The 24,045-nt window shown below is 39.4% G+C and overlaps 1 protein-coding gene across 1 annotated transcript in view; it reads right to left on the bottom strand.

The window, feature by feature from the left end:
• Window positions 1-7,956: 7,956 nt before the first annotated feature.
• pex7 (peroxisomal biogenesis factor 7) overlaps window positions 7,957-24,045 on the bottom strand; it is a 66,524-nt gene continuing 50,435 nt past the window's right edge. The window contains exons 10-11 of the mRNA XM_072440588.1: window positions 23,904-24,003; window positions 7,957-8,381 (exon numbers count right to left, since the gene is read on the bottom strand). Of these exons, the coding sequence (XP_072296689.1) occupies window positions 8,310-8,381; window positions 23,904-24,003 (172 nt within the window). The 3' untranslated portion in view covers window positions 7,957-8,309. The remainder of the gene's footprint in view (window positions 8,382-23,903; window positions 24,004-24,045) is intronic.

The raw sequence follows: 24,045 nt of genomic DNA, 5'->3' as shown, positions 1-24,045 counted from the left end.
AACACTCACTAACGCACTCCTTCACTCATGCACGCCCCGTGCATACTAATTAGTAGTAGGAAAATGGAACATTACCGTTGTAAACGGGCGAAGCCCGTGCAAAAGTGCGCACTAAACGAGCACTTTACATTTGCGCTAAGTAGCTCACGAATACGTTCCCCATCTCTTGCATGTTCCGTGCATATAAGCATGTAATGCAAAAATTGAACATTATTACTGTATAGAGGGCCAAAAACACAAAGTGGGCGGAGCCCACTCAAAATTAACGAAAGTACCCGTCAGTGACCAGGGACCCACACCATGAGGTAGGAAAGCGCGAGCGCTTTCCGAAAATGTATAGTTTATGATATTTGAAAAATGGGAAACATTGTTTTCGCATCGGAATATTATTCTTTCTTCTTCTTCTTCTCGGGACCAACCCCCCTATTTTTCACCCAGTGAACATTGACGAAAAGTCACAAAAATGTTCACACCTCTAAAAATCGTGCCTCTCTACATTCTGGCTATTTCCCTTTTATAAAATAAAAAAAATTGGCGCGTCAGCGCCCCCAAATGTACCAAAAATGCATTGAGATATGGGAAATGACCCAAAAAAAATCTGATCGTAGAATCATGAAATTTGGCGCAGAGGTAGATGGTGACAAGAGAAGTAAAAAATATTATCACGGCAACGCCGTCCGCCCAACCAAATGTCGGCCATATTGCTTCAAAAATGGCTAAACATGACTTCGGAGTTTTTCCAAACGTCGTACTTTTACGAACTCCTCCCAGGGCGTTGGCCCTAAAAAGCTGAAATTTGGTGAAAATGCTACTGAGGAGTGGGACATCAAAAGTTATCCAAATTACATTGATACCTCTCACGGTCTCTGTGCGGCGAAGCCGCAAACTGTAGCTAGAATTTCAGAAATCTCCCATATTTTAAATTTCTGCCGTTTGCGCAGATAAAGTCCGAATTGCGTCAAAGTAGAATCAGTTGTTAAACTCTTTGCCCTAAACCTACTTGAAGTGAAATAAATTCATTTGGCGCCACAGCGCCCCCTACAGATTTTATATGGAGGTTAAATGTTTAGTTTTGCGAAATTATATGAAATTTGACACACAACTCAATTTTAGCATCCCCATCAAAAAAGTCAATGAGACCCATGTCATAATTGTTATGGCGTTGCCGTAACGATGACCGAAACCTTTCATGTTATTCCAATGGGGAAATCGCCAGATCACGTTTACACTTTAGACTTTCACAAACTCCTCTTAGGGCGTTAGACATATTAACCTGAAATTTGGTGAGACTCATCTTCAGGGGTGGACCATCAAAAGTTATCCACATTTTCATTCAAAGAGTCAGGGTGTCTGTGCGGCAAAGCTGCACATTTTGCCAAGAATTCAAAATAAAATAGCTTTTTGATGGTAAAACAAAGGGGAGAAGATGTGACAGCGTCACAGATTCAGCAGTAGGCGTAATAAAAGGACAATTGGGGCGCGTTAGCGCCCCCTCCTCTTGCGGCGTGGCGGCGGTTTGGCGGCGGCGTGGCGAGGGCCGATCATTGCCGCTTGCGGCTATATTTTTTATTATTTTTCTTGTTCTTCTGCTTTTTGAGCTCTAATTTGACCCCCTGAACATGCTCAAAAACTCACCAAACTTTGCCCAAAATTCAGAATCGGCGAAAAATTTTGTTTTTTCTGGGCCATTTTTTTTTTCTAAAAAAATGGCGCGACAGCACCACCGACAAAAGTCAAAATACATTGCGCCCATGGGAGACGCCCCGAGGTCAACTTTGTCGTAAAGCTACGGAATTCGGAACACGCATTCCTCTTGTGAGGACAAAAAACAAATATTATTGTGGCCACGCCCCCAGACTTACCCTATGGCCGCCATCTTCCTTTGAAAATGAAAACACGCTGTGTTAGCCATTTTGTTCACGTCAAACTTTGACGAACTCCTCCTAGGGCGTTTTGCCCACCGACTTCAAAATCGGCGGACGTCCTCTGGACAAGTGGGGCATCTAAATTTATCCAATTTTTTGAGATACCTTTTACGGTCTGTGTGCGGTGCTGCCGCAAAGTTGGACAACTTATTTTGGGATATTGCAGATCTAAAAATTGTTCCCATTTGATCAAAACAAGTCCGATTAGGACCAAATTTGAATCAGTTGTTCAACTTTCTAGTTTGGACCAGTTTATGATGACAAAATTGAAATGGGCGCGATAGCGCCCCCTACAGAGTGACCTTTAAATTAACATTGAAGGTCAAAAATTAGTTTTACCAAAATTTTCTAAACTTTACCCAAAATTCTATTTTGGCGTCGCGATCAAAAAAGCCAATCAGACAAATGCCTTAATTTTTACGGCGTAGTCGTAGCGATGACATAAACCTCCCATGTTATCCCTATGGGAAAACCGCTAAATCTCTTGAATATCCACATTTTTCTGTTTCACACTTTAACGAACTCCTCCTAGTGCGTTTTGCCCACCGACCTCAAAATCGGTGTACGTCCTCTAGACAAGTGGGGCATCTAAAGTTATCCAAATTTTAAGGATAGCTTTTACGGTCTCTGTGCGACGGAGCCGCAAACGTTTCCCAGAATTCTAACTATTTGGCCTTCAGAGTGGCCTATAAACAATAGAGTTTTTCCAAATGACATGATATTTTCAACAAAATTCTAATTTGCCATCCTGATCATAAAAGTATGAGAGCCAAAGTCATATTTTGTACGGCGTAACCGTAGCGATGACAGAAACATCCCATGTTATCCTTATGGGAAAATCGTAGAATCGCTCAAATCACCACATTTTTACGCTTCACACTTTAATGAACTCCTCCTAGGGCGATTGTCCGATCAAGTTCATATTTGGAGAATATCATCTACACAAGAGGGGCATCAAAACTTATCCATATTTTGATTCTAAGTGCTACGGTCTCTGTGTGGCGGACCCGCAAATATATGTCACAAATGGGAAAACAGCGAAATCTCTAAAATGACCACATTTTTACGCTTCACACTTTAACGAACTCCTCCTAGGGCGAATACCCGATCAAGTTCATATTTGGGGAAAATCATCTACACAAACCGGGCATCAAAAGTTATCCATATTTTGATTCTAAGTGTTACGGTCTCTGTGCGGTGGAGCCGCAAATATACTGTCACAAATGGGAAAAACGCTAAATCTATGAAATGTTCACATTTACGCTTCACACTTTAACAAACTCCTCCGTGGGCAATAGCTCGATCAAGCTTTACTTTGGGAAATATCATCTACACAAGCGGGGCACCAAACGTTATCCATATTTATATTCCAAGTGCTACGGTCTCTGTGCGGCGGCGCAGCAAATTTGACTGACACTTGTGTTGATTTGCACTGGATTGGCCATGTCCAATGTGTCGCCGTCTGTCAAGTTCTTTTTTAATTCAACACAATAAGGGCGCCATCTTTATCAAGTCGAAAGCGTAGAGTCGGAAGGCCGGCGGCCCGCGAGGGCCGTTGGATGCCGCTTGCGGCTTTAATTTATTATTGTCATCTGAAAGCTTTTGTCATGTGTAGAAAAGTCAGTAGGATAAGAGAGTAAAATAGATACAATAAAAACTTAAATCAGGAACAAATACTGTGTTGACATAAGCAACAGTGAATCGAATGAATCAATCAATCAACCAATCAAATCGCGTGAATAAATTCAGATACAAATCAATGTTCAAAGGGTTTTATTTTGCATATTTCTGCAAAAGTATTTACACTTTTTATATTTCTGTAACACTTTAAAATAACTTAATTGTTGCCTTAATCAAGCGTGAACAAAGACTCGATTCAGGTCCTAACCTTAATTAAGTCGTTACTAAGTCTGAATCATGATTAATAAACTAGTTGTTCATTTAGGGTGGATTTATTCTTATTTAAATGTTAGCACAAACCATGCAGGTGTTCATATTTCTACAACAATTTGCAATTTGACCAATGGGAACAACAAAGAAACATTTTATGCTGACGGGACGTGAGTCAAGGCAGAAAACGATTGAATAAATTTGATTATGGTTTGAATAACCAGCTGCATATGACGTTCTAGGATTTGTGCTTGTTTTACCGGTTTGTTAAGGCCATTCAAGAGTCATAGAAATGTATATTTACTTCAACAGAAAAGAACAGAAGTAAATGGACTGAAGAACTACTCTCATATGTTTTTCTTCACATCTAAACGGCTTAATAATAATAAAGAATAATCCTAAAATTGAATCCAGTTGTAAAGATTAAATAAATGAGAGAATTAACTGATAAAGGATCATGTGATAAGTCTTTAATAAATGATAAATTAAAAATGGCCATTATAGTTTAGGAATTATTTGACCACATTCTGTAATAAGCAATACAAGACAATTGTTTGGACATGGTACACAGAAAAGTTGCACTATGTAACTTTTCTGATTTGGTATGAAGCATTTATTCATTCCAAAAACAATTAGCTGTTATTGACATGTTCTCGAATACATTGGCCTTCTATCTGGTGCTTGAACCTTTCTGATAAATAATTCTATCTTTATATTCTTCATGATGTCAGAGTGTCCCTCCCAGCTATGCGAGCGTCCTCAGACACAGTCCAGAACGTTTTAATTGAAATCCTTTGAGTGGATTGACCGTGGGGACACAAGGCCTTATCGAGCCAAGACCATTAGCTCCCAATTAACACGCAAATTAAGAGTAGAAACACATGCGCTTTCCACAAACGGACAGCGCATGAAAACATCCTGCATGTGCCACAGATTAGGATGAGTAATTTCACTTTTACGCATAAAGTTGAAAAAAGGTTTTTATTGCTCGTGAATGAAGGTTCAAAGCGAGAGCTATTGAAGGTTAGTTGTACGCAAAGAGCAAACCTGTACAGTAATTACACCGTCCAAAGCTCTGAAGACGCAGAAGAAAGGTAGAAAATATTCAATGGTAAAACAAGGACATTTTAATTGCATTATTTTATTCATACGTTTTTACTGTCGGTGTTTTTTGGCATATCCCCTGCTGTCCAGAGCAGAACTCGTAACAGCCCATAGGAAAGCATCTGGCTGGACTAGATGCTCAAATACTACATTTTGGAGATTAGTAGAACAATAGTAACAGTACGGCTCCTCAAGGCCACAGTAGTGAAACAATGGAGGGAAACCTTAAAAGTAGATTCTGTGCACATTCTCAACCTGAAATCAATATTTGTCTTAGATTGTTGACATTAGTCCAAATGTGGTCAATGGAGCCGGATGAGGGATTGGAAACACCCAAAAGGCATCTTCATCCAACCATGACGCAGGTAATGGTCCTTTCCCCCAAAACAGGGCCCCTAGGCCCCTTCCTGAAAACCTCAACCTGGAAAAAGGTGAAAATCTTCTATGCTTTCTAACAATGTGTCCTCATGTTTAGACAACACTGATGGTTTGCTCTTAATTGGCTGTCAAACAAGCCTTTAAACCAGGTCTTCCCACAGCCACAGCTCTGGGGTCCATGACGATAACCTGCACAGTGGCAACTTAGTTGGGGTTATTTTCCTGACCTTTAGTGTTTCCTTTGACTTGATCAATCACAATCTACTCCTGTCAAAACTAAAATGTTATGGACTATAAACTAGGTCCCTGTTCTTTATCAAAGATGATTTAACTAATAGAAGTTAACAAGTCTTTTACAATGGCTTCTAGTCTGAAAGTTTGGGTGTCCATTGTGGCCTACCTCAGGGCAGCGGTCTGGGCACGCTTCTTTATTTAGTTTACGCTAATGACCTGCCTTATGTTTAAACAGGTTGTCTGTTGTCATGTATGCTGATTATTCTACTGTATCTAACGTTTGAATTTGTACTATATAAATTCAAATGTTATTGAAATATCAAATGTTTTGGAAAAGGAGCCAGATTCTTTACTTCAGTGGGTTAAATCAATGTCAATTGGTTGTAAGCAAAGCCTGAAAAAGTTCCCACTTGGCATGAAGAATGAAAGACTCGTGGAGCAAGTTTACCAAATTAAACATCTGGGTATCACTTGGACCCTCCACATAGACCATGTGATCAGTGAAATGGGCAGGAGCATTGCTGTGGTCAGAAGGAGCTCCTCGTTACCATAGCAGTTATGAAAGAGGTTGTACAGTGGTTTTATCACATCTGGAATATCTGCTCTGTCATATGGTCTGCCACAAATAAAGCTGATTCATCTGGTCTTCAGGAAGTCCAAAACAAGACTGCTCCTAATGCTGAGGTGTCCATACTGCACCAGGGTCACTGAGATGCACCCAACATGATCTTGGCCTCTGCTCCAGAAAAAAGTTTAACCTATTTATATTTCTAAAGAAAACTGTTGCGACTAGTAAACCACAATATTGTGGTTTTAAGAAAATGAAATATGTGAACTTCCCATTGCACTGGGAGTGTGTATAGTGCAGACTTGGTGCTATCACGTCACACATGAAGCCTGCGTAAATTCAGCCTGGAAGACCTAACTCCACCCATCTACATCAAGGCCACCTGCTCCCCAGCTCAACCAACGCACCTAAGTCACTCCCCCCCGTGGCACGCCGCACCTCTGCTCCCAATCAGCGCACAGCCGGTCCAATATTAACCCTCACTCAGTTGGCTCGGCTGCTTCAGACCGTACTGCGACCCACCACCTCCCCTCCTCCTCCACCTCTGCATCCCTCTCATCCTCTACCCTCTCACCACATCTACCACCACCAGTCTCCAGGCCCTGGGGGGAGACATCTAATACAAATAGATCATGGAGTGCCCATGACCGCAATCTTCCGCCGGGGCCTGAGCGCCAAATAACCCATGTAATAAAGCTTGCAAAACAGTCCTTCCTTTGTCATCTCTGCGTCTCTCTCCAGGGTGAATTAAATATGGAGTGAACTATACCAATAGACATAAATAATCAAAAACAGTTTAACTACGTGTGGGTGACTATTTATGATGCCCTGTAATGCCCGGACTACAGCACAGAGGCCCTCATCATGACTGCACAGGAACAGGCCCTGAACACCAGAGCAATAGCCCCTGAGACAATCCAGCACATATCTGCAGGGTGCAAGATGCTGCAGGGACAACATTCATGGAGCTCCATAACCAGGAGTCTGGCATAGTGTACAGAAACATCTGTAAGGAGTACGGGCTGGAAACACCAAGGACAAATGGGAAACACCTCCAAAGGTGTTTAATTTGTGCAATGTTAAAGTACTGTTGATCTTGATTACTGTTGCTTCACAGCTAAAGCAGAGCATTTGCTTCATCTAAAATATGTTCATGCTAAAGGTTTAATTTAAATGTATTTGTTTAATTCACCTGCAGACTTATACCTTGGAGGTTTTTCACCCATTTCTCATTGGAAAAACTTGAATTAAAAAAAAAATCTCTAGCCCATAAGAGCGTTGTAACGGCCACTTATCTGTCCAAGAGATTACTTTTGGTTTCATAAATAATATAACTATTCATAATTCAAGAGGGTTCATTTTTCCAAAAACACCTGACTAAAATGAGCCTCATTTTACACTGAAGCTGTTCCTGAACACTTTGGAGCACAAGACTTGACTCTGTGATGCTGAACCTCTGTAGTTTTGTATTTGATGTCTGATTTAGTGGAAACAAACAAGGAAAATCAGATTTTAAATTATGTCTAAATTTCCTTTAAACACATAATTGAGAAAGAGCTGGTGTCTGGAACTGTCTGAGTGACACTAGTTTGAGCATTTGTTGTGTTTTGACAATTCTTCTTTAAAAGCTGAAGTTAATTTAGCTAAAAATGTGATTAAGGGATTTGTAGTAAATATGAAATCTAGGCAGAATCCACATTAATGTCATGTATTTCAGGGTTAGGGTCTTGTTAAGACAAGTGGGTTAAAGCTTTCTTTTATACATAACATATCCAGCAGCTTGAGAGTTCCCTTTTATCAGATAGTGGACAAAACTGAACAAATGAAGAAGAAGTCCAACGTTGCACCGGTGAGCCATCCGTTAAAGAGGTTTTAATGTAGCAACAACTACAAAGGAGATGCAAAGCCCATACAACCACCCTTTGTTTGAAGGCTCTGCTTTGTCCGTCGAAATTATTGTATTTATCTACATAACACACATGTCAAATTCAAACATGCTAACAACATTAGTTACGGTTGACATTAAATTAGTAATGAATAGACACATAATGGCACGGATATTAAAAGCAAACCCGCTGTGAAATGAGCACATGAGCTTTACAAAGATCAAGAAGTAACATTTACATTATTGTCTTCTAATTTCAAACTGTGCATCCAAACAGGACCACTCAAGATTGCAATTCAAAATCCTTAATTGTTGGTTCCTCGTGTTAAACGCCGACGGCGGGTAGACAGGTGGGGGTGTAGATCTTCACTGTCTCGTCCCACGCACAGTCCACCACCTGCAAGAGAAAAACAAAGCCACAATTATAACACGGCTGCTTCTTGGCAAATAACAAAACTCACTCAGTACACGGTCAATACACGAAGACAGTACTGTGCTGTGGCTAGTGGTCCAGTTGTCCAGCAAAGGTGAACATTATAGGTCTTACTAGAATGAAAATAGACCCAAAGCCGTGGACTGGTGCAGAATAGTCCTTTGTTGTATTTGATATGCGACAGTGGAGCTCTGTGCTCAGGCTAAATTACTGCAATTATGTGCATCTGGATCAACAGCCAGTGAGCAGCCTTTTCATTCTTATACTTATTATTAATTCCTCCTTATATTGCTTCCTTTTTTGCTTTTTTGGCTGCAGCTATACTTGTGTGGTCAAATACATAAGGGTTTTTAGAGATCTTAAAAGCATTTTACTGTATTCCTTCATTAAACTATGACTTCTAGCTGCTTTCTGACACAATAAGATAAGATATTCCTTTATTGTCCCACATGGGGAAATTTCATTGGTGCAACGCAGGTAGATACAGAGGTAGATACAGAAGAACAGATCACTTATAGGAAGTCTGAAAAACACTTTCAGTAGAAGATCTCCTATATATAAATAAAAACTCCCATAGACAAATAAATACATAAATAAATACCATTGCATGTGATCCAGACAGTAATTGCACATGAATATGTGTCACGACAGCACATGGATTGCACATGAATTTCACAGTAATTGCACATGAATTGCACATGAATTCCAACAGCAATTGCACATATGACAGAATTGCACATCAGTATAAGGTTAGGTCAGTATTGCGAGTGTTCAGTACTAACAGTTTTTGTTATAAAGTCTGACAGCAGCAGGAAGGAAAGACCTACGGAACCTTTCCTTCACACAGCGAGGGTGGATCAGTCTCTCACTGAAGCTGCTCTCCAGAGCGGACAGAGTGTCCTGCAGGGGGTGACACTCATGGTCCAGCATAGATGTGAATCTAGCCAGGACCCTTCTGTCCCCCACCTCCTGCACCGAGTCCAGAGCACAGCCCAGGACGGAGCTGGACTTCTTGATGACTCTGTCCAGCCTCTTCCTCTCCCTCTCTGTGATGCTGCTGCTCCAGCAGGCCACACCGTACAGGAGGGCTGATGCCACCACAGAGTCATAGAAGGTCTTCAGGAGTGGCCCTGTCACTCCAAAAGACCTGAGTCTCCTCAGGAGGTAGAGCAGACTCTGGCTCTTCCTGTACAGTGCGTCTGTGTTATGAGTCCAGTCCAGTTTGTGGTTCAGATGAACACCCAGGTACTTGTATGAGTCACTCTCTCAATGTCCCTTCCCTGGATGTTCACTGGTGAGGGGGCAGTGGGGTGGCGTCTGCGGAAATCCACCACCATCTCCTTGGTCTTTCTCGCGTTGATGAGGAGGTGGTTCCGCTGACACCAGTCCACAAAGTCCTGCGCCAGTCCTCTGTACTCCGCATCATCGTTGTCCGTGATGAGTCCGATGATGGCAGAGTCATCAGAAAACTTCTGCAGGACACAGCTGTCCGTGTCATGTCTGAAGTCTGCAGTGTAAAGGGTGAAGAGAAAGGGTGCGAGGACAGTGCCCTGGGGCGCCCCCACACTGCAGGTCCGAGTGTCAGACACACAGTCCCGGGCTCTCACAAACTGGGGTCAGTCTGTGAGGTAGTCCAGGATCCACTCTGCCAGGTCATACTCCACACCAGCCGTCTCCAGCTAAATAAGGAAACATTTTTAAACTAATATTTGTGCATTTTGCTTTCACTTTGCTGATCTTTTATATTTGTGTGTTGCCTGAGCCTCCCAGGCATTTACAGGCACATTTCAGGTATATTGCAACATATGTATTATCTTTATGAAGAATAATAAATGCTTTGGACATCTGCTACGCAGTTTTGTCATTTTGTCATTTTTGTTGCCAACGTCACACCATCTACATCCAACACTTCAGACCGTTTGATCCACAACAACCTACACCAAGGCTTCTTCTCACACAAAGTACCACCTCATAAAATGTTTGGCCTTTCGAGTACAACCAGATCCAAACCAGGACTAAACGTGTGCTAAAGGTCTGAAATAGCACAATAGCCCTACTAACCCAAAAGAGAACAAAAATCTGTGTTAAAGTGACTCGAAATTCTGTAAATAATTGAACTGCAGAGGAATCCGCCGCGCACCACATCAATGAGCTCTCGTGCCACCAGCGCACGTGCCACAGTTTGAAAAGCACCGACTTAAACCGTCTCTCACATTCAGAGCATCAATCAGGTCTTAACAATCCACATCCACTTGTGCTTTACGCCTTATTATGTTGTGAAGACGATATCGCGTCTGCGGCCGTTTGAAACGAAGCGAAGCGACTGAAGCGTGCGGAAGCTGGATGGGAGATAACAGAGAAACCCTCGTGGCGTTCAGCAGATAGACACATCCCAAACAGGCTTGTCACCAGAACATAGACTCGCCCCATTTGATTATTCACTACACAGGCAGCGGAGGGGAACAGCTGTTTAAGAAGCTGCCACAGAGGCTCAGTGACATACAATGGAGTATTTAGACACGGAAAAGAGAGACTTCACTGTTTCTTGTAGTACATAATAACAAATTAAGAAGATGCTCCTTTCAACAACACCAGAATGCACAAATATCAACCTCAAGAAGCTTTTAGAGCTTATTATTCATAATTTTGAACGCCATAGCCGTGTTCACAATGTAGTACAACAACAACAACAACAACACAAAGTTAATTCATCTACAACGTGGTGGATTCAATGTTGTTACTTAAGTAGAAGTACAGATATATGTGCCAAAAATGACAAAAGTAATATGTTAATGTTAAAAAAGAATCTACAGTTTTGAAGTACCTGTTTGAAAATGTACTTTGAGTTATTGAATTGTATGTTTTTGTTTGCGCAAATCTCAAAACCTTTACTGAAAATGTCTGTGCTGAAACATAACTCCTCAAATCAAATGAAAAAGTACTACTACTGTTCAGTCCAGTTAAAATAATGTAGCGGAGTAAAAAGTACAGTCTCAAATGTAGTCAAGTAAAAGTAAAAAGTATCCAGTGTCAAAATGACTTGAGTTAAGTACAGATACCTAAACATGTTACTTGAATACAGTATGTTACTTTTGCACTTGTTGTTGAGTCAGAAACGGGATTACTACCTGGTTATAAACTCTTCCGTTCCATTTCCCCCCATACAGTAGGACGTTCTGCTCGCCCTGTTTCTCGTCCCGTTAGCAGCCGTGTGTCGCTCGTGTATTGTGTATTGTGTTGAATGTGGCAGAAGTACAGCCTGGTTTCTCTGCTCTCTGATGCAGCTCTTTGATCTCGGTGGAATAAAAGCTAAACTCAGCAGACAATGACCTGGTCCTATGCATCTGTTCTGTTGTGGTGAATGTCAGGCCAAACACCTGCTGGGTTTAAGTCTGATGAATGAAGTTTGATTTTATCTACAGTACAGGCAATGAGACAGGATCCTCTGAGGATATTGAACAGAAAAAACACTCAATTGCAATCACAATTTCTACATGTGTATATATATATATATATATATATATATATATATATATATATATATATATATATATATATATATATATATATACAATTCAACTTCACGTGTGAGCATTTTGTCATATGTCATATTTATCTGGTTGTGTTATGTTTGTTTGGGATGACATGTCTTGAGTTCACGGTCAAACAAATTAAGTAACTTTGAACTTCAACTACTCCATTATATTCATTATATTACATAAACCAAGTTGAAATGGGTACTGTTTAAAGGACGGTGTGTCTCTGTGTTTATGATCTTGTCAGGATATCAGAATCAGAATCAGAATCAGAATCAGAAAAGGTTTATTACCATTGTCAATGAACAGAATTCACAAACATAGGAACTTGCTTTGGTGATTCTGTGCAACATAAAACAATGAACAATGATAAAACAACCTATATAAAATCAAAAAAGGCATGCATTCAAGAAAAAAAACACTTAAATCTGCTATAGGATCAAACTAAAATGCTTACAATGCACACAAAATGCACACAGTTAAATTTAGTAATGTAGCGCAGAAAGTGAACCCTGCAGTGAGTGACTGATTAAATGAGTATATTGACATTTGTTTGCCCTTTTCACTTCTTTCCCACCTCCCTTTGCTCCACATGTGGTCTTGCCTTGTCTTACACATCATTATTTACCTGCTTCTGTCTCGCTTCGATGAGAAGAAAACTTTGTGTACAGAGATAGATGAAGGTGATAGATCATGGAGAAGCAACGTGACAGCCAGTTACTGTTTACAACGGGACTCTTTATGAAACGTCCAGCTGGAATGACCACAAGCTCCACAACACCTGAACCCACAGGGCTCTGGGCCTGGGGTACAACTGGTACAGGAAAGAAGAGTAGAACTGCAGCAATCTCATTCGTTATGGTCAAACTGAACTATAATAGAGCGATATTTTCATGTTTTTATTAATGTATGCCTTTGTTTGATAGTATTGCATTAAACGTATCGATCTTGCTTAACTAGAAGTGTTTTTATGGGTCAAAAATATAGTGAAAACATGTCAATGTGAGCAGGGTCGCCTCTCCGCAGATCTGATAAAAATAAAAGTGGTGCAATATATTTATACATCACTTATTGCTTTCTGTTGCACCATATCTCAGAAGCAAGTTCCGAGTTTGTTCATTTTATTCACTGACAATGGCAATAAAACCTTTCTAATTCTGATTTTAGAACAATAAATATAGTTGGACTTGACAACCAAATAACAGCATATCACTGGAAAAAATATATGGAAAACATTTACGGTCCAACCATTCTATATTTAATAATATATAAATATAACAAATCAGAAGAAGAAGAAAAAAGGTTGGCAATGCTTTCAAATAAGTTTCTTTAAACAATACGCCATTAAATAGCACTAGTTATTTGTTTATAACAATATCGCACATATAAAGTCTGTACTTATACATTTTAATAAGCAATTAACCAATACGTGTGTTAATAAATGTAAACCTTACAACTTACATTTACAATAACCAAGTGATAAATGGGGATTTAAATGCCTTAAAAGTGCTTATAAATAAAACTAGCTTAATCATGATTATTAATTGTTATATTATCTCACTACAGTTAAAATAATAGTAAAATAAACCGTTTTGAAGCCACCATTACTACACTCCACCCGCTTGTCCTCTAGTAAGTTTTGAATTGGTCCCGTTTCATCTCGTCCTCATTAAAGCGCTGGTACAACAGACTGGATCCTTTAAACACACTGTTCCTTTCATTTCCCTTTGGTGCACACCTTTCTCTCCATTTGTGCTCAAAGTTAATTAAACGGGGCATTCCTCTTCTTCCTTTTAGCTGAGTCACTGTTTGCTTACTCATGCCGCCCGTGACGTTGTTTAGTCTTGTGGACCTGCTGATTTGAAGATACAAATACAAAGCAGACAAAGCAAAGCGTACGACAAAACAAGGGGGGTTTAAATGAAAGGGTGTAGCGGAAAAGCTGACTGCACTGGCTTCAGTAAGAGGTACATTAAAGGCTGTGAATGGCACATTTCCCCTTTATTTATTCATCCCGCAATGGCACATTTCAGAGTTCCAACGCTAAGTACAAGAACAGCAAAATAATAAAGATGTTCCGTCAAAATAGAGTTAAGAATAGAGATGAGAGTCGATGTACTAGAGCAGTGTTTCCCGACCAGGGGGAGTTGGACTGATTTCAGATTTAAAAACAAGGTGAAAGTAATGATTTTTGTTAAGTAATTTTACAACCTCAATAATTGTTTTTTGGATCTCATTATGACTAAAACAATAATATAAAATAGTGATAATTGACAATATAGAATGATAGTAAACTGATTTAATTGCCTGCCAGTGTTAGGGGGTACTTGGAGTGTGAGAACCATTGTACTAGAGTATATTTCCCTAACTGTAAATTGTAAAAGCAGCAATTTGTGCGAATATTTGCATATTATAATAAATATGAACCATCTTTATTGATCGCAAAACCGGGAAGTATAAGATTTGTTGTCTTGCTCATTTATTCTTTTATTTATTTATTTCATTTATTAATTTCAGACAAAATTGGACTTGTAAACACACACTATTCCAGCAGTGAGCATGTGATCCAATACCAATGCTCAGAACATGAAGGGAAAAAAGAAGGCATATCAATGTGAAGTCATTAGTTGAAAACATGAAAACATTCTTCCTCAGAGCTCATGACCTCAATTAAGGTTTTATAGACAAAGCAATTTGTCCCTAACTAGACCAACATCAGATCATCAATAGTGAGAATAAGCAGGTAAGACGCCGTCAGAGCGGGAGTATTGATAACCTTCAGCTTTTCACTACAACAGCAATAAAAAGTGGCAACATGATTTATAAACCTTCATGAGGTGGGGGAATGATATATTACGCACAAGATGCAGGAAATTTTTATAGACAATAATCCTAATATTGAAATTTAGCATGTTTTCAAAACAAATCTTTCAATTTATTTATTATTTATTTGTATATATTTCCCACTGGTATACTATATAGTATTAATATAAAATATATATATCATGTGTGGAAATCAATATAATACATAATACATAATATTGAGTATCTCAATATTATGTTAATCTAACAGAAATGTTGATGTTAGATTGATGCTGAGGAAAGCCAAGCTGCCAGTGCAGATGATGGTGCAGTTCTACACGGCCATCATTGAGTCCATCCTCACCTCCTCCATCACCGTGTGGTACACTGGAGCCACAGCCAGGGACAAACAGAGACTACAGCACATTGTGTGCTCTGCTGAGAAGGTGATCGGCTGCAGACTTTCATCTCTGCAGGACCTGTACATCTCCAGGACAATGGGAGGAGCAGGTTGGATCACAGCTGACCCTTCACACCCTGGACATGGACTTTTAGAGCCACTCCCCTCAGGCAGGAGGCCACTCCCCTCAGGCAGGAGGCCACTCCCCTCAGGCAGGAGGCCACTCCCCTCAGGAAGGAGGCTACGGTCCATCCGGACCAGAACAGTTTCTTTACTTCTGCCGTTGGACTCATGAACACTTCCTAAACACTGTCACTTTAACCATAATTTAATCACTCACTGCACTGTGCACTTTCTACATATTTATATCTGTACAGCTGTTTTTTCTTTGTTTAAATGTATTATCTGATATCTTATTACTATGACTTATTCATTGTTCGTTGTTTTAATGTTTTGTGTTGCATCGAATCACCAAGCAAACAAGTTCAGAGGTTTTAAGACTGTGGCAGTAGAATGCATATATATATATAATATCACCATAATCCAGCACTGAGGGAAAAGTAGCCTGGATTAACTGGTTACTATAATTAAGAGGTAAACACTATTTCTAAAGAAGATTTACAATCTGGCGTTATGATTATTTGTCAGCTCTTGTATGGATTTTTACTGAAATATTTGACATGTGACGTTGGTGAAATTTGGCAGCAGAGCTTGCGTCATGTCCCTCAATCCTCCCTCTTTCTGGTTAAAAAGTTATTTTGGGATGTTCTTCTGATAAGAGTTTCCACTGCAGCCTTCAGCGACGTCATGAGGGATTTTCACTGGATGTAACGGTAGAAGGAAGCACACCCCACAAGGCTTCACAGGATAAAACTTCTTAAATTGAGTAGCATACTTCAACAACTTGTACTAAAATGTTTTGGATCTGTATAAAAAGAAAACTAAGCAAGAAGTATTTTATTGTATTCACTCTTTGCATTTTGGTGGTTCAAAATAATCCATGTAGTTATGTTTGTCCCACGCTTTTGCAGAAAGTTTCTCCTTGGCCTACTTTATCACTGAGTGGCTGCTCCAGGACTAAACGTTATCACTTTACTTTCAAAAGCTGTTTGGACCTGGGGAAATTGACTCTTTAAAAAAAAAAAAAAAACAATGGCCTGAAAGTCAAACATGCTGCAAATACAATATTGAGAGTTTGGTTCCAGTCTGTGGCTTTTTGAGGACATTACTGATAAAACACACATTACAAAAAACAAAAACAATCACGGTTTGACATGGTTGGTGTGGTTTTAGGTGTTGTTGAAAGTAATAGTCCAAGTAATGTCTGCACAAATGGGTTGTAAAACTATGGATACAATCTGTGGAAAATGTTGAAGTTTAGTTTCTTATTGGGGGACAGAAGTGCGATGTGCTAAGCAGTCACCTGGGCATCGCAGATAGGTTAATGGTGGTGACCCCGGACATAAAAAGGAACATGGGAGTGCTGACCAAAAAAACAGCATTTTGTTGTCAAAGCCGCTAGCCATCAACAATATTTCCAACCAAGACTAATCGAGTTCTAAATCGAGTTCTAAATCTTGTCTAATCTTGTCTAAACCAGCAAAGGGTGTATCAACACACCACTTCAGAACTAGGGTGGTAAAAAAAAATATCAATAAGGCAACGTATTGAGAGGAAACACCTCTATCTCACCAAATGACTCCAAAGACCTGACTGACCCTTGTGGTGAACTGCATCTTCCACTGCAGCCAAAATCCCTTTATTCTCCTTCCATGGGACAAGTTGGATGGAGAACTTTCTCAAATTGCTATATTTCACACGTCTATTGCAGACGGTTAAAGACCCAAAGAGCCAGGGGCCCCTGATCCACGTCTGAGCGAGCTACGTTTCCTTCCATCAGACACATAAGACTGATCCAAAAATGGCTGAAATCTGCAGAGTCTGGCATTAAAGTAGGTGATTTATTTTTTAACACCAGCCTTTCTTTAACTAATTTGAGCCCAGGCATAGCCTGTGTAACCAAATGTATAACTAACTGATTTGATATTTTTGTTTATTAAACCACACAAAATCATTACGGTTTATTGATCTTTTTCAGAAAATGAGACTGAGTGATGTTTTGCTGGACAAGATTCAAGATTCTAAAAATAAATTATGAACCTTAACTACCTAAAATCCTACAGTGGAGTCCACTATGTAATATCTAGTCCCAGAGAATATACATTACATATCGGTGCCACCGTGTGAACTACAGATACAAAATGCTGTATCGCAACACTTTTGTTTTCTTTTTTTTCCATTTTTAAAATATCCAAAGTTATTTCTCTCTTTCTTTAAAAAAAATATACAAGACAACTGAACACAGAACAAGACGCAGAGAGTCAACATACAAGTAGTCCTAAATTTGCAGGCCGGCATATCTGTCCCAATTGGTCCTAAATCCAACATATTTGTCCATTTTAAAATTTAGTCCTAATGTAATCCACTTCCTTTTGCAAAATTAATGTCGGTCCAGTCCTTAACCTTTGGTTTAGTTTGTCATCCATTTTTTTGTGTATCGCAATACTTTCAAACAACATACCGGTAATAATGGAAACCTGGAACTAAACCTGGACTAGGACTAAGTAAACCAGAACTGTGACTACCATTATTTGAATTATTGTTACTTTTATATGGCCCAACATCATAACACCTGTAATAATAATAGTAACAATTATTATTATTACATCTAGCTTAAATTATACGACGGAGTATAAGGGCCAACCCCCCCCCCAAAAAATGCGGGGCACAACGAGAATAAAGTCATTAATTAACGACTTTGTTCTCGTTAATTAACAAGAAAAATCTCATTAATTAACGAGAATAATGTCATTAAATATAGCCGCAAGCGGCAATGATCGGCCCTCACCACGCCGCCGCCACGCCGCAATTGTCCTTTTATTACGCCTACTGCTGAATCTGTGACGCTGTCACATCTTCTCCCCTTTGTTTTACCATCAAAAAGCAATTTTATTTTGAATTCTTAGCAAAATGTGCGGCTTTGCCGCACAGACACCGTGACTCTTTGAATAAAAATGTGGATAACTTTTGATGGTCCACCCCTGAAGATGAGTCTCACCAAATTTCACGTTGATAGGGCTAACGCCCTGGGAGGAGTTTGTGAAAGTATAAAGTGTAAACATGTTCTGGTGATTTCCCCATTGGAATAACATGGGAGGTTTCGGTCATCGCTACAGCAAAGCCGTAACAATTATGACATGGGTCTCATTGACTTTTTTGATGGGGATGCTAAAATTGAGTTTTGTGTCAAATTTCAGATAATTTCGCAAAACAAAACATTTAACCTCCATATAAAATCTGTAGGGGGCGCTGTGGCGCCAAATTAATTTATTTCACTTCAAGTTGGTTTAGGGCAAAGAGTTTAACAACTGATTCTAATTTGACGCAATTCGGACTTTATCTGCGCAAACGGCAGAAATGTTAAATTTGGGAGATTTCTGAAATTCTAGCTAAAGTTTCAAGTTTCAATGTAATTTGGATAACTTTTGATGTCCCACTCCTCAGTAACATTTTCACCAAATTTCAGCTTTTTAGAGCCAACGCCCTGGGAGGAGTTTGTAAAAGTACGACGTTTGGAAAAACTCCCGAGTCATGCTTAGCCATTTTTGAACCAATATGGCCGACATTTGGTTGGGTGGACGGCGTTGCCGTAATAATATTTTTTACTTCTCTTGTCACCATCTACCTCTGCGCCAAATTTCATGATTCTACGATCAGATTTTTTTTGGGTCATTTCCTATCTCAATACATTTTTGGTACATTTGGGGGCGCTGACGCGCCAATTTTTTTATTTTAGAAAAGGGAAATAGCCAGAATGTAGAGAGGCACGATTTTTAGAGGTGTGCAAATTTTTGTGACTTTTCGTCAATGTTCACTGGGTGAAAAATAGGGGGGTTGGTCCCGAGAAGAATGAAGAAAGAAAGAAAGAAAGAAAGAAGAAAGAAGAAAGAAGAATGAAGAAAGAAGAAAGAAGAAAGAAGAAAGAAGAAAGAAGAAAGAAGAAAGAAGAAAGAATAATATTCCGATGCGAAAACAATGTTTCCCATTTTTCAAATATCATAAACTATACATTTTCGGAAAGCGCTCGCGCTTTTCTACCTCATGGTGTGGGTCCCTGGTCACTGACGGGTACTTTCGTTAATTTTGAGTGGGCTCCGCCCACTTTGTGTTTTTGGCCCTCTATACAGTAATAATGTTCAATTTTTGCATTACATGCTTATATGCACGGAACATGCAAGAGATGGGGAACGTATTCGTGAGCTACTTAGCGCAAATGAGTGCTTTATATGTAAAGTGCTCATTTAGTGCGCACTTTTGCACAACGGTAATGTTCCATTTTCCTACTACTAATTAGTATGCACGGGGCGTGCATGAGTGAAGGAGTGCGTTAGTGAGTGTTTGGAAGTGGGCGAGCGCTTCGCGCTCGATTTCGTGCGCACTATGTGCGCACTTTCGCAGCCGAAGCACGGCCTTACGAGATTAATAGGCCTCTCGCCAGCTTGTGGCGCTCAGGCCTAATTAATGACTTTATTCTCGTTAAATAACAAGAAAAGTCTCATAATTTAAAGATAATAAAGTCAGATACGCGGTTCACTTTTAGCCCCATGTTACGGGCTCTAGTGTGTTGCATAATGGTACAGTCCATTAACAGCTCTGTTTTGTATGAACTGTGTTTAAAGCTATGAAGCTGATCTGCTCTGAGTCAGATGCATCTGTGGAGTCTTCATTACACAAACACACCACCGCCAGGACGCAAATGGCGCTTGGTTAAAAGTAAAAACAAAAGCCCACAATAGATATCGATCTTTATAATGCGGGACTTTTAGACATCACAAACAATCATTTCCCCAGTGCAGTGTCCCCATGTCAGGTCATGGACCTGTAACATGACGTACTCCGGTGTTGGTGCTCATGCCATGATGTATGGATGATGTATGGATGATGTATGGATGATGTATGGGTGATGTATGGGTGATGTATGGATTATATATGGGTGATATATGGGTGATGTATGGATGATGTATGGATGATGTATGGATGATGCATTACAGAGTTACGTTGTGTTTTACCGAGTTTGTCCAAGGGATGACAAAAGGTTAGAATCCGGGCATAAAACTTAAGAGCACACAATGAGCACCTAAGAAGAGTGACTGTGCTTGAAGTGCCCACGTAGACAAAGAACTTAGAGGAGCAGAGAATGTGTGAATATAACAGAGAGGCTGCTCCTCCTGTCTCCAGGCAGCTGTGGCACGGAGCACGGCTGTTTGAGCCCATGATGCACTACGGCTGCACCATGGAGAAAGTAAAGCATTTATCCAACTGTCAGTGAATGATGCGTAACAGCAAAGGTGCTGCTAAACGCAGTGTCTTGTCTTGTAATAAACACACACGTAAGACATTGTTTTAAAGGCCAGGAAACACTTTAACATCTATTGCAGCTTTTATGTAGTTCTAAACTGTCAACTCATCCAAGCCCGTTCTTGTGCGTCCTGACCGTGGTGCTGAAAGTGAACTGCTCACGTCACTTTGAATCGGCCCCTAAACTACGACTTTTTTCTCATTAATTAAGGAGTTTTTTCTCATTAATTAATGACTTTTTCTCGTTATTGAATGACTTTTTTCTCGTTATTTAATGAGTTTATTGTCGTTAATTTACGACTTTTTTCTGACTTCGACTTTTTTTCTCAATAATTAACGTATTTTTTCTCATTAATTAATGACATTATTCTCGTAGTGCAGCGCTTTTTATTTTTGGGGTTGGCCCTTATACTCCGTCGAAAAATTACAATTGAACCCAAATTGTGTATGTTTTAGCAGGCAGACCTATAAGAAAGACGGCAATAAATATAAATCAACCCATGCAGTTTAGTTACTGATAGACAGATGGACGAGTGGTTAAGGCACAGCACACATATGCAGTCTGGTGAGTTCCATTCCTGACGCTGGGAGTCAAACAATTTACTGCATGTCCTCCTTTCTCTCATCCCCCATTTAAAATGTCCTTTCCTGTCTAATATACGGGACAGAAAATCTAATATAAAAAATAAATACCCACAAATGCACTGGTTTGCCAACTGTTGCTGCCCGGAAGGTAACAAATTCGTCTCGAGCTAATGGTACGTCAGAAGAAGATGGTTTGTAGTTAATGGGCTATAACAGCTCTAGTGTTCAGAGATGCTCTGGTGTCTCAGGCTCTAGGGCTCATGTTACGGTAACGAACCATTTCATCTGCCTCTGCTGTAAACACTAAATAGTTTACAACTGAAGGTAAAAGTTTAGTCAAATACTTGCCTATTTTTCTTAACTTAGTCTTCTGAATAAAAGTACACAGAAGGTAAAGAACTCAACCACTAAGAGTGTGTTCATCATTAAACTTAAAATTAAAATCGAACGATTATTCACAGTTATTGACACCATGACCAAAACAACAATACATCCTAAATGGTACTTTAATCTATTACGTTTCCATTAATTTAGTTTCTTTAGCCAGCTTCAAGAAATATAACTTTTGGATTTAAAATGTTAAGATATTTTAACACAAATAAATAAAAAAGCCCTTTAGCAATTAGTAGTATTTAAGTTTCATAGTTTGAAGTATAGGTTGAATAGAAAATACTTAATGTTCTTCTAACAGAACAGAATCATAATTGGTGTAAGAAAAAGCAATAGTAGAAAGTAAAATTTTAAAAAAGATTTAGAAATAAAATAAACTTTGATGGAATATTGGAACAGCCCAGAAGTAGCACTGCAGATAAATACATTTGCGGATTGTCGTTCTTTTTAGTTGTTGCGAGTATATTGTGACCTGAATAGTCACGATTATTATCATTTACGCGATACGCTGAGAATTCTGACAACGTTCCGTCAGAACCGCTATGCACAACGACCACGTGACCCGCTGTTTGTTCGGCCCGAGACTTTCCAACACATTTGTCCAGTGACTGAGCTCTGACTTCTTCCTGAAACGCAGAGGGACAGCACAGATCTGTCTACGGTCTGAGAGGAAAGTGAACACGACACGAGTGGCCTTTTCAACCAGCGCCTTTTTAACCCGATGTGTGACAGAGCAGCGCTGTGTGTGAGATCGCCCCAACACACTGATGGATGGCCTCGTTTCAACAGATACAGCAAAAACTACAACTGTGCAGAGAGATAAAAATAGCCTTTTAACTCAAGGAAGTCCACTGCATGATTTCTGCAAAGATATATAGTGGAAATAACAGATAAAGTCAAATATTTGTAGAGTTGAAGACAAGGTTTTCCCCCTTTACTGGACTGTGTGTAAATTCACATGGGGCTGTTAAATCTTAAACTGATGTGTACCTAAAGTTTGTAAACTGTACAGTGAAAGGTTATGTTACATTGCACACAGTGGTGAATTCAAGGGCAAAATATGATACTCGTACAGGTAAATTAGGTATAGATTAAGTGAATCTTACACATTTGTACTTGTTTGGTCCTGGTTTGAGCCCCGTTTAATTCTAATGTAGGCTTGGTTTGGGCCAGTTTTAGTCCTGGTTTAAGTCTGGTCCTGTCTATGTTAAATTCTTGGTTAAATCCTAGTTTAAGATGAAATTATGATCCAATCAGTAACCCTATATATGTCTTAACAAAATAAATATCACTATTATTTAGATTAAGTACCGTTCTTTTTCCTCACATTTTGAACCCAGCGGTCATTATAGCAGTCCTGTTAATTTATATATTTTTACTGGCTAGTGGCCACAGGGGGGCACTAAAGCAGGAAGCGCAAGCGTTTGACAAACTGTAAGAAGACGTCAGTGGACAATGGTCACTGTATTTTAAGCTTCAAAATACTGTGTGGTTTATTACAATCAGACTCATATTCACGGAGAAATGAGTCTAATGAGGAAGTGAATCTAGAAAACACCCACGTGGAACTTTATGAAAAAAACATAAACGTACTTTATATCAGTATATTTTAATGGCAATACTCTCCATTGAAATGAATGGAATTCTTGCTTAACCGGAGATCAAGTGGTTGTATTGAAAAGTTAGGAAATATGGTTTATAGCTCTTTTTAAAAAACACTTTTACCTGTGATTTTCTAAATGTGTGTTGACTTTATGAATGATCTGTGTAGCTGTCTTGGCCAGGACTCCCTTGCAAATAAAGGTTAAACAAAACCGTCTAATTTTCTAGTTTATGAGATAGGTTGTAATATAGAAGATGAAAACTACATACAGTATATTTTATGGAACACTTATTTCTTTGCCCTTCAGCTCTGGGCTGGTCTCTGGAGTACAGGAGCAGCTCTTACATTCTCTGTTGTAAAGGCTGTAAGGCTGTAAAGACTTTACAAATCATCGATGTAATATATGGCATCCCTGAATTGTTCTATTTTACTACTATTCTACTATTATGATGAGTCTCAGTTCAAAGCAATTTGTGCTTTCATGGTCCTCTTTTCTGCAAATGGAATACAATGTTGTAGAAAAGGTTAGCATACTTCTAGTGACGATAAGCAGAAGGGGCAGTGAAACTAAAGACTAAAAATAAAAATATGGCCCAAATATTGTTATATATACTTTTATTAATATTATTACATTGTATTTATATAGCGCCTTTCCACCTTCAAGGCACTCAAAGCGTTTTTTTCTAGGCAATATGGGTGAAGTAGTGTCATGTTTATTTTCTCATGGTTCAGTGTGAGGTGATTGGTTGTACCTGGTTGGGGATGTGTAGGTTAAAGTCCAATCCACACACAAACTCTGAGTGATGCTCCACTGTCTCCAGGAGAGGCTGAGGAAGGCCAAAATCCCAGAATCTGGAAATACATACACAGAATTGGTTAGCAACGAAACTTCAA

Source organism: Eucyclogobius newberryi, unplaced genomic scaffold, assembly GCF_026437365.1.
Source record: "Eucyclogobius newberryi isolate DKJ021-1_F unplaced genomic scaffold, fEucNew1.0.hap1 SCAF_1, whole genome shotgun sequence".
Classification (NCBI taxonomy): domain Eukaryota; kingdom Metazoa; phylum Chordata; class Actinopteri; order Gobiiformes; family Gobiidae; genus Eucyclogobius; species Eucyclogobius newberryi.
This window is presented reverse-complemented; position numbering and strand designations above follow the sequence as displayed.